We start from the raw sequence: 10,939 nt of genomic DNA on the forward strand, positions 1-10,939 counted from the left end.
CACCACTGCACTCCAGCCTGGCCAACAGAGTGAAACTCCATATAGAAATTAATTAATTAATTAATTAAAGTTAATTCTCACTTTCTAGGACACCATGTCTTGGAGGAATCTGGACATTTGGTTTTGCAACTGATAATTTTTTGTTGTTGTTGTTTTGTTTTTGTTTTTGTTTGAGGAATCTTGCCGTGTCATCCAGGCTGGAGTGCAGTGATGCGGTCTCAGCTCACTGCAACCTCCGTCTCCTTGGTTCAAGCAATTCTTGTGCTTCAGCCTCCCAAGTAGCTGGGATTACAGGCACACGCTGCCATGCCTGGCTAATTTTGTATTTTTTAGTAGAGACAGGGTTTCACCATGTTAGCCAGGCTGGTCTCGAACTCCTGATCTCAGATGATTTCCATGCCTTGGCCTCCCAAAGTGCTGGGATTACAAGCATGAGCCATCGCGCCCATCTGCAACTGAGAATTTATGTGCTGGGCGCAGTGGCTCACACCTGTAATCCCAGCATTTCAGGAGGGCAAGGTGGAAGGATAGTCTGAGCCTGGCAGGTTGAGGCTGCAGTAAACCATGATTGCACCACTGCACTCCAGACTGGGTGATAATCAAGCACCTACTCCTCTTTTTTTTTTTTCTTTTTTTTTTTTGAGACAGATTCTCACTCTGTTGCCCAGGCAGGAGTATAGTGGCACGATCTCAGTTCACTGCAAGCTCCGCCTCCCGGGGTTCACGCCATTCTCCTGCCTCAGCCTCCCGAGTAGCTGGGACTACAGGCGCCTGCCACCATGCCCAGCTAATGTTTTGTATTTTTAGCAGAGGCAGGGTTTCACCATGTTAGCCAGGATGGTCTCGATCTCCTGACCTCGTGATCCGCCCGCCTCAGCCTCCCAAAGTGCTGGGATTACAGGCATGAGCCATCGCGCCCGGTCTTAAGCCCTTACTCTCAAAAAAAAAAAAAAAAAAAGAAAAGAAAAAAAGCCAGGCGCGGTGGCTCACGCCTGTAATCCCAGCGCTTTGGGAGGCTGAGGTGGGCGGATCACGAGGTCAGGAGTTCAAGACCAGCCTGGCCAAGATGGTGAAACCCATCTCTACTAAAAATATAAAACTCAGCCAGGCATGGTGGCATGTGCCTGTAATCCCAGTTACTCGGGAGGCTGAGGTACAGCATTGCTTGAACCTGGGAGGCAGAGGTTGCAGTGAGCCGAGATCGCGCCACTGCACTCCTGAGTGGGCAATAGAGCAAGATTCTGTCTCAAAAAAAAAAAAGGCCGGTGGCTCAAGCCTGTAATCCCAGCACTTTGGGAGGCCAAGATGGGCGGATCGCGAGGTCAGGAGATTGAGACCATCCTGGTCAACACGGTGAAACCCCATCTCTACTAAAAAAATACAAAAAAACTAGCTGGGCAAGGTGGTGGGTGCCTGTAGTCCCAGCTACTCGGGAGGCTGAGGCAGGAGAATGGCGTAAACCTGGGAGGCAGAACTTGCAGTGAGCCGAGATCCGGCCACTGCACTCCAGCCTGGGCGACAGAGCGAGACTCCATCTCAAAAAAAAAAAAAAGAAAAAGAAAAAATTTACAGGACTAACTTGAAAGACATATATGGTTTTACAGAAATAAAGCCACTGAGTCACCTAAGTCCCAAAAAGAAAAGTGACATGTCAGGCGCGGTGGCTCACGCTTGTAATCCTAGCCCTTTGGGAGGCTAAGGCAGGAGTATAGCTTCAGGCCAGGAGTTCAAGACCAGTCTGAGCAATATGGCAAGACCCCTGGTCTTTACAAAAAAATTTAAAAATTAGCTGGGCATCGTGGCATGCACCTGTAGTTCCAGCTACTCTGGAGGCTGAAGTGGGACAATCACTTAAGCCCAAGAGTCTGAAGTAACAGTGAGCCATGATTGCACCACTACATTCCAGCCTGGGTGACAGGAGTGAGACCCCTATCTGGGAAAAAAAAAAAGGGAAGATTCCACAAGGTAGCAAAGTTGGACAACAGGGACTGGCAGAGTGGAATGTTGTAGACCTAGCTCCTAAGTCTGCTGCTGTAGGCAGAGCCCCAACCCAGTCCCAACCCCCTTCTCCCATGTGTATAACACCTTTAGAAGAAGAGGGAAATCGGGGGTATTTGGTCAGTCACAGCCACACAGCATGGTGCATGCTTACCTTCACAGCTGTTCCTGGAGCCATTGCAGGTCCCTGGCTCCAAGGGTGAGCTGCCAAAATCATCAGGTAAAGGCTGTTTCACATAGCGGCTTCAAAAAGAGAAAAAGAGAAGGAAGAAAAAAAGATTGTTAGTTGTAACATTTATCTATTTTTTCCACCATGTGGCTAAGAAGTAGTTCATAATTTATATGGATGACAGCTACTCACAAAGGAATTTATGTAAATAAAAGTGCTTTAGAATTACCCACTGGGCCGAGTGTGGTGGCTAATCCCAGCACTTTGGGAGGCCGGGACAGGTGGATCACCTGAGGTCAGGAGTTCGAGACCAGCCTGGCCATCATGGTGAAACCCCATCTCTAGTAATACAAAAATTAGCTGGGCGTGGTGGCACATGCCTGTAATCCCAGCTTTACTCAGGAGGCTGAGGCAGGAGAATTACTTGAACGTAGGAGGCAGAGGTTGCAGTGAGCCGAGATTGTGCCACTGCACTCCAGCCTGGGCACAGAGCAACTCTGTCTCAAAAAATAAATAAAATAAAATAAAATAAATAAAATAAAATAAAATAATAAAATAAAATAAAATAATGTGGTGGCTCAGTATTTTAAGAAATTAAAAACACAAATGGCCAGGCATGGTGGCTCACACCTGTAATCCTGGCACTTTGGGAGGTAAAGGTGGGTAATCACCTGACGTCAGGATTTCCAGACCAGCCTGGCCAACGTGGTGAAACCCCATCTCTACTAAAAATACAAAAATTAGGCCAGGCATGGTGGCTCATGCCTGTAATCCTAGCACTCTGGGAGGCTGAGGCGGGAGGATCACTTGAGGTCAGGAGTTTTGAGACCAGCCTGGCCAACACAATGAAACCCCCTCTCTACTAAAAATACAAAAATTAGCCAGAAATCACTTGAATCTGGGAGGCGGGGGTTGCAGTGAGCCGAGATTGTGCCACTGCACTCCAGCCTGGGCAACAGAGCGAAACTCCATCTCGAAAAAAAAAACACACACACACACACACACACACACAAAATTAGCCAGGCTTGGTGGTGCATGCCTGTAATCCCAGCTACTTGGGAGGCTGAGGCAGCAGAATCACTTTAACCCAGGAGGTAGAGGTTGCAGTGAGCCGATGTCGTGCCACTGCACTCCAACCTGGGCAACAGAGCAAGATTCCATCTCAGAAGGGAAAAAAAAAAAACAAACCCACAAGAAATTAGGTGTCTAATTAAGCCAATGAAGACTCTAAGAAAGTTTGTCTCGAGTCTGATGTGAAAGTCATGTGGCACAATAATTTTTTTTTTTTTTTTTTTTTTTGAGACAGAGTCTCGCTCTGTCGCCCAGGCTGGAGTGCAGTGGCCGGATCTCAGCTCACTGCAAGCTCCGCCTCCCGGGTTCACGCCATTCTCCTGCCTCAGCCTCCCGAGTAGCTGGGACTACAGGCGCCTGCCACCTCGCCCGGCTAGTTTTTTGTATTTTTTTAGTAGAGACGGGGTTTCACCGTGTTAGCCAGGATGGTCTCGATCTCCTGACCTCATGATCCGCCCGTCTCGGCCTCCCAAAGTGCTGGGATTACAGGCTTGAGCCACCGCGCCCGGCCAGCACCATCATTTTTTAAGGTATTTCCCAATAATCCTAATTTCTAGCTTCAGAATGATAGTGGAACACTTCAGAAATAAAATACAAATGCCATCAAAGCACTAGCCTCCCTAACATGATTCTAAGAGGACTGGACTCCTAGGATCAAGGTGCCTAAGATGTGCCAGGTGGCTCATCCCAACAGCACCTGCCCTGGCCCATCCAGGGGCTGGCACAAGTGCATTTTTTTTTTTTTTTTGGAAATTGAATCTCGCTCTGTCACCCAGGCTGGAGTGCAGTGGCGCGATCTCGGGTCACTGCAGCCTCCAGCTCCCAGGAGAATCAAGGATTAAGTGATTCTCCTGCCTCAGCATCTCAAGCAGCTGGGATTACAAGCACCCACCAGCATGCCTGGCTAATTTTGTATTTTTAGTAGAGACGGGATTTCACCATCTTAGCCAGGCTGGTCTCGAACTCCTGACCTCAGGTGATCTGCCCGCCTTGGCCTCCCAAAGTGCTGGGAGTACAGGCATAAGCCACCACGCCTGGCCTACAAATGCATTTCTTACAGAGATGAGCATGTAGGATCAACACAGCCACTTGGTAGCAGCTGCCACTCTACTATTACTGAGTATATCTTGATCTCAGATAACAACCAAATCACATTCCTGCCACCAACCTGATACGATCACAAACAGCCTGGTACAAAGACTCAAGGGTTAACTTGTGCTTGGGGACAGAAAGCAGCAGTGGCTGCCCATATAGCGCTGACCCAGAAGAAGTACTTGATGGCCTGGACTTCCTCTCCCTGAAGTAGACTGGAAGCGTGACACATTCTGAGCCGTCCACGGAAGTGCTGCAGACCTGGTACCTGTGTTAATCACACAAGAGGGCACCATTAGCAGTAGGTCCTTGTGAATAACAGAGATCTCAGCTGAAGCTATGTGGTGGCCAGGGCTACCATTACTGGGACAGAGAATATTTGAGTAGAAAAGGTGGCCATAACTATTGCCAAGATGTTTCTAGAGGCTGAGTCAGGAATCCAAAGAAGGACCATTGTCAGCACAATGTGAACCTATACAACCTGGGGCTGAGGGCTAACCGTGATACTCCTTCTTCCAACCACAGCCTCAAACTCTGTGGTCCTTCAACTGGGACCCAACACAGATAACAGCCATCATTCAGATCATCACTCTGAACACAAAGGCACACAGCTGGGTCCAGCCACCAAGTTCATCTTTTGTGATCAAAGAGCTCAACTTTAAAAAATGCATTGAGTTGGCTGGGCATGGTGGCTCATGCCTGTAATCCCAGCACTCTGGGAGGCTGAGGCGGGCGGATCATGAGGTCAGGAGATTCAGACCATCCTGGCCAACATGATGAAACCCCATCTCTACTAAAAATACAAAAAATTAGCCAGGCATGGTGGCGGGCACCTGTAGTCCCAGGTACTCGGGAGGCTGAGGCAGGAGAATGGCATGAACCCGGGAGGTGGAGCTTGCAGTGAGTCGAGATCTCTTCACTGCACTCCAGACTGGGCACAAGAGTGAGACTCCATCTCAAAAAAAAAAAAAAAAAAAATGCATTGAGTGCCCTGCCCTTTAATAAGACAAATATTGTACAAAGATGTACACCTAGGATATTAGCCAAAGGCTCTTTTTTTCCAAATGAGCAAGCAAATTTATAAAACTAATTGTCATCTTTGTTCAAAAACACTGAAGTAAAAGAATCATATCTAATTCTGAAAAATATCAGAGATAATCAAATAAACTGCTAGATACAAATCAATGATTTTGAAAAATGTGTCTTACTTAGTGAATACATGAAATTGAGAAGATTTATAGATGTTTTATCCTGGAACAGATGTTACCAAAATTGCTGGCAACTGACTGTAGTCTTTCCCTCTTCCTATAGGGGGAGACACAAACTTACTGATTCAAATTTTGAAACGTGCACGTGCGCGCACACACACACACACACAGACACGCACCCCTCCCCAAATGCCAAATGCCTAGCAAACAGTCCTGAATGAAGTTTATGCAGGAGGAATTTCTAAGAATACACAAAAATGTCCAAGGTGTGCTCTCGAGTAAATATTGTGGTCCAGCATAGTGGTAAAGAACTAGGCCTTGGAGTGCAGCCGCCCCAGGTTCCAGGTCCACATTGCCATTTTCTGCCTGCTATGACCCAGTAATAAGCATCTAACTTGTTAGTCTATTTATTCGGTGGACAATGGGATTACCCACTTTAAAGGGTGTGGTAAGAATTAAATAATTTAGTAGCACAGTGTACAAAACATTAAAAAATAGCAGATGCAGGCTGGGTGCGGTGGCACACGCCTATAATCCCAGCACTTTGGGAGGCTGAGGCGGGCGGATTACGAGGTCAGGAGATCAAGACCACACTAACTAACACAGTGAAATACTAAAAATACGGCCGGGCGCGGTGGCTCAAGCCTGTAATCCCAGCACTTTGGGAGGCCGAGACGGGCGGATCACGAGGTCAGGAGATCGAGACCATCCTGGCTAACCAGGTGAAACCCCGTCTCTACTAAAAAATACAAAAAACTAGCCGGGCGAGGTGGCGGGCGCCTGTAGTCCCAGCTACTCAGGAGGCTGAGGCAGGAGAATGGCGGGAACCCGGGAGGCGGAGCTTGCAGTGAGCTGAGATCGGGCCACAGCACTCCAGCCTGGGCGACAGAGCGAGACTCCGTCTCAAAAAAAAAAAAAAAAAAAAAAAAAAACTAAAAATACAAAAAATTGGCCGGGCGTGGTGGCACGTGCCTATAGTTCCAGTTACTCAGGAGGCTGAGGCAGGAGAATGGCATGAACCCAGGAGACGGAGCTTGCAGTGAGCCACAATCACGCCATTGCACTCCAGCCTGGGCGACAGAGCGAGACTCTGTCTCAAAAAAATAAATAAATAAATAATAAAAAATACCAGATGCTGGCTAGGCGTGGTGGCTCATGCCTGTAATCCCAGCACTTTGGGAGACCGAGGGGGGAGGATCACGAGGTCAGGAGATTGAGACCATCCTGGCTAACACAGTGAAACCCTGGCTCTACTAAAAATACCAAAAATTAGCCAGGTGCGGTGGTGGGCGCCTGTAGTCCCAGCTACTCAGGAGGCCGAGGCAGGAGAATGGTGTGAACCCGGGAGGCAGACTTGCAGTGAGCCGAGATCGCACCACTGCACTCCTCCTGCCTGGGCGACAGAGCAAGACTCCATCTATTAAAAAAAAAAAACAAAAAAAACCCAGATGCTACTATTGCTTTCATAAAACAATTGTCAATTCATCTATAAAAGATATAAAAGAATTTGTTTTTCCAATGGTTGGCCCTTAGGCCCTCTGAAAATTCCTTTGTTGGTGGTCTGCTAAGCTCCCCACAGGGTAATCCTCCAGTTCCTTTCAGCTCAGGTGTGTGAAAACACTAGTTTCTGGAATTTACGGAGACCATGTTAAGGGCTTGGGGTTATAAATGTCTGTGAAAGCAGACTTTCCCATGTTCTAGCCCTTGGCACAGTGTGAGCTCTTGGCTGTGTCTGTGCAAGTGAGAACAAATAGACCTTTGGTGCGGCTAGGAATTATTCCTTTTAGAGTGATCTAGAAGTCATAGGCCCAAAAATGTAAAGGGAAGGAACTATCTCCTTTGCATACTGAATTCTTCAGCCAAAAACAAAAACCAAAACAAAATCCTAAAACCCTTTCTCAGCAGAGGCAAGTTCCTGAGTGAGAGGTAAAGCGGGAGGGACAGTACGGCTGTGCTCCATACTTCCTGGGCAAGTGGCTGCCTGGGAGCATCAGGCAAGTTCATATATGGGAGCAGCAGGCAAGTTATTACCCCACTGTGCCTGGAAGAGGGACACACACACAATTACACAGAGCAGCCATGAAGCAGCACGTGGGAAGGCCGAGGAGACCTCTGTATTGTCCTCACAGAGATGAAAACACTCAGTCTCAGAGCTTACAGAATGAGCTGAAAACAGCGTTGTTTTTTTTCTTTTCTGAGACGGAGTCTCGCTCTGTTGCCCAGGCTGGAGTGCAGTGGCACGATCTCCGCTCACTGCAAGTTCTGCCTCCTGGTTTCATGTCATTCTCCTGCCTCAGCCTCCCGAGTAGCTGGGACTACAGGCACCCGCCACCACGCCCAGCTAATTTTTGTATTTTTAGTAGAGATGGGGTTTCACTGTGTTAGCCAGGATGGTCTCAATCTCCTGACCTCATGATCTGCCTGCCATGGCCTCCCAAAGTGCTGGGATTACAGGTGTGAGCCCCACGCCTGGCCAAAAACAGCTGTTTAAATCAACCCTCTCTGTCATTTCTGCACTGGGGATGGCAGTATCATGGTACTCGCTGAGAAGCCACAACCTGTGGCAGAGAAAGGACAAGATCCTTCCGTACCACATCCCTACTACCATCTTCCCATCACACAGCTGTGATTCCTCTTAAAGAAAGGAATCTCTGATGGTAGGACCATCTGTAGGAGCGGTGATTTGGTCTTCTTCACAGGAAAAACTGTTGAAAAAAGGCTGTGGCTGTGCTGAGGAGAGTTATCAGAATGTCTAGCTCTGCAGAGCATGAGGGGTTGAGCACTGAGGGCTGCCCACGATGCCCTCAACACCCATCTCTTGCACCTAGGGGTCACGGCCAATCCACATGAGCAATGACTGCCCACATTTTTGTTCTGGAGATATGAATGCAGCAAAGTCTCCAGAACCGGTCCTCTGACCTGACCTGCAACAGAAACTGCTGAGTACTCACACGAAAATGTCATCTCGAGGCATGATGTGGTTTAAACCTTCATCCATTTGGAAAATTTTGTGGAATCGGTGATTATATACATCTGCGACCACCATCTAAGAATGAACAGTAATAGAAAGACCACAGAATGGCTAAGAGTGCCCCTACTAACTGCTTAAAACCCAGAAACAAATGAAAAAAAAAAAATACCCATACTCAAGTGTTGTCTCTAGAGAAACCACTACACAAACAGCCCCAGAGAGCTCAGGCCCAACGCTTGAGGAGGAGTAGCATGGCTGCCATCAGAATTGAACATGCTGGTAGCATCTGCCCTCGAGTGGCAGGAAGGGTGAGGAGTGTGGTGCTAACTAGAAACCAGCAGTTGTCCAGAGTCTCTGGAGTATTCCGTAATATGCAGTCTCTATGCCACTCTCAGTGCACAGAACTGACAGCAGAGTCCTACTCCTGGTCCTTTGACCATAGCTAGTGTGAACCCAATGAAGGAAAGACGATGTTTCCTGGAGCTGGAAGGGACAGTCTCAGCCACAGTGTGCATAGTGAGTGAGGCATCCAGACATACACAAATAATCACATTTGTGCTGGCAATAACAGCAACCCCGAAAAAGTGGCTTCAAGGATGAAAGTAAACTCCAAATGCTATGAAGTATCCCAAATAGACCGAGTGCCACTGATCACCCCGCCTTACATTTTCTGCAGCAATGCCACACAGCCTGGAGAGAGCCTCGCACAGGTCGGACACAGCCCCCATCAGCGGCACAGTCACACGGTACTGCAAGAGAGAAATGGTCAAGGTCACAAGGGTGCCCCACAAAAGGTGGGAAATGAATTAGGAGAAGCAGGCATTACCAGGAGCAAAGGAGCCCTTCTAGAAACAGTGTAGGGTGAAGTCAGGGTATAGATGAGTCAGCAGTAGAGCAAACAAGCAAGACCTCTATGTCAGCATCCTCCTCAATACACAGCATGGGGGCTGGGCCATCTCTTTCTCTTCCAAACATTGCTTCATTTTATTCTTAATTATTCAGAGTACTTTCTAAAGAACTGCTAAAATTATACAAATTCAAATTGCCATCTGGTCCTACCTTTTTTTTTTTAATTTAATTTTTATTTTTTGTAGAGACAGGGTCTCAAACTCCTGGCCTCAAGCAATCCTCCCACCTCAGCATCCCAAAGTGCTGGGATTATACGTGTTGGCCACCAAGCCCGGCCTTAACTTTCTTTTTTTTTTTTTTTTTTTGAGACAGTCTTACTCTGTCGCCCAGGCTGGAGTGCCGTGGTGTGATCTTGGCTCACTGCAACCTCCACCTCCCAGGTTGAAGTGATTCTCCTGCCTCAGCCTCCTGAGTAGCTGGGATTACAGGTGCACACCACCACACTTGGCTAATTTTTGTATTTTTAGTAGAGACAGGGTTTCACCATGTTGGTCAGAGTGGTCTCGAACTCCTGACCTCGTGATCTGCCCACCCTGGCCTCCTGAAGTGTTGGAATTACAGGCGTGAGCCACCACGCCCAGCCTGCCTCAACTTTTTTTTTTTCTCTTTTTGAGACAGAGTCTAGCTCTGTCGCCCAGGCTGGAGTGCAGTGGCGCAATCTCAGCTCACTGCAAGCTCCGCCTCCTAGGTTCACACCATTTTCCTGTCTCAGCCTCCCGAGCAGCTGAGACTACAGGCGCCCGCCGCCATGCTCAGCTAATTTTTTGTATTTTTAGTAGAGACGGGGTTTCACCATGTTAGCCAGGATGGTCTCGATCTCCTGACCTTGTGATCCGCCTGCCTTGGCCTCCCAAAGTGCTGGGATTACAGGCGTGAGCCACCGCGCCTGGCCCTCAACTTTCTTTAGAGATAAAGAAACCAAAGACAGAGCTACTAAGCAATACAATTACTCAGTGAGCCATCAGCAGGGTTAGACACTAAGACCTGCTGCTCACACCTCTCATCTGGTCTAATCTTCTGTACAGGCTGTCCTAGATGATTTGAGGGTATATCTGAGTACAAAAAGTACCCTGCTTCTGGTTCTCCAACATTCAGATTCAAGAACCACTTAGTAAATCGGGTTACTTTAGTCGCGTGAATGAAGTGGCCAAAAAAGTGACAGAGGCCAGGTGCGATGGCTCACACCTGTAATCCCAACACTTTGGGAGGCCAAGATGGGCGGATTACTTGAGGTCAGGAGTTCTGGCCAACACGGTAACATCCTGTCTCTACTATGTCTCTACTAAAAATACAAAAATTAGCTGAGCATACAGGTACACGCCTGTAATCCCGGCTACTGAGTGGCTGAGGTAGGAGAATCGCTTGAACCTGGGAGGAAGAGGTTACAGTGAGCTGAAATCGTGCCACTGCACTCTAAAATGGGCGACAGAGCAACTCTGTCTCAAAAAAAAAAAGTGACAGAGAAGCAAAGAAGCCCCAAAGACCTTCACAATAGGCCTTAAACGATATGGGATTACATGA

General features: G+C 47.9%; 1 protein-coding gene across 3 annotated transcripts in view; it reads right to left on the bottom strand.

Moving 5' to 3' along the window:
* LOC105480435 (ubiquitin specific peptidase 4) overlaps positions 1-10,939 on the bottom strand; it is a 68,153-nt gene that overhangs the window by 14,041 nt on the left and 43,173 nt on the right. For all 3 annotated transcript variants that reach the window (XM_011739308.3, XM_011739307.3, XM_011739309.3), the window contains 4 exons: positions 9,175-9,258; positions 8,490-8,584; positions 4,407-4,598; positions 2,153-2,241 (listed from right to left, as the gene is read on the bottom strand). In XM_011739308.3, coding sequence (XP_011737610.1) covers positions 2,153-2,241; positions 4,407-4,598; positions 8,490-8,584; positions 9,175-9,258 — 460 coding nt within the window. The remainder of the gene's footprint in view (positions 1-2,152; positions 2,242-4,406; positions 4,599-8,489; positions 8,585-9,174; positions 9,259-10,939) is intronic.

Source organism: Macaca nemestrina, chromosome 2 (genome assembly GCF_043159975.1).
Source record: "Macaca nemestrina isolate mMacNem1 chromosome 2, mMacNem.hap1, whole genome shotgun sequence".
NCBI classification, from domain to species: Eukaryota; Metazoa; Chordata; class Mammalia; order Primates; family Cercopithecidae; genus Macaca; species Macaca nemestrina.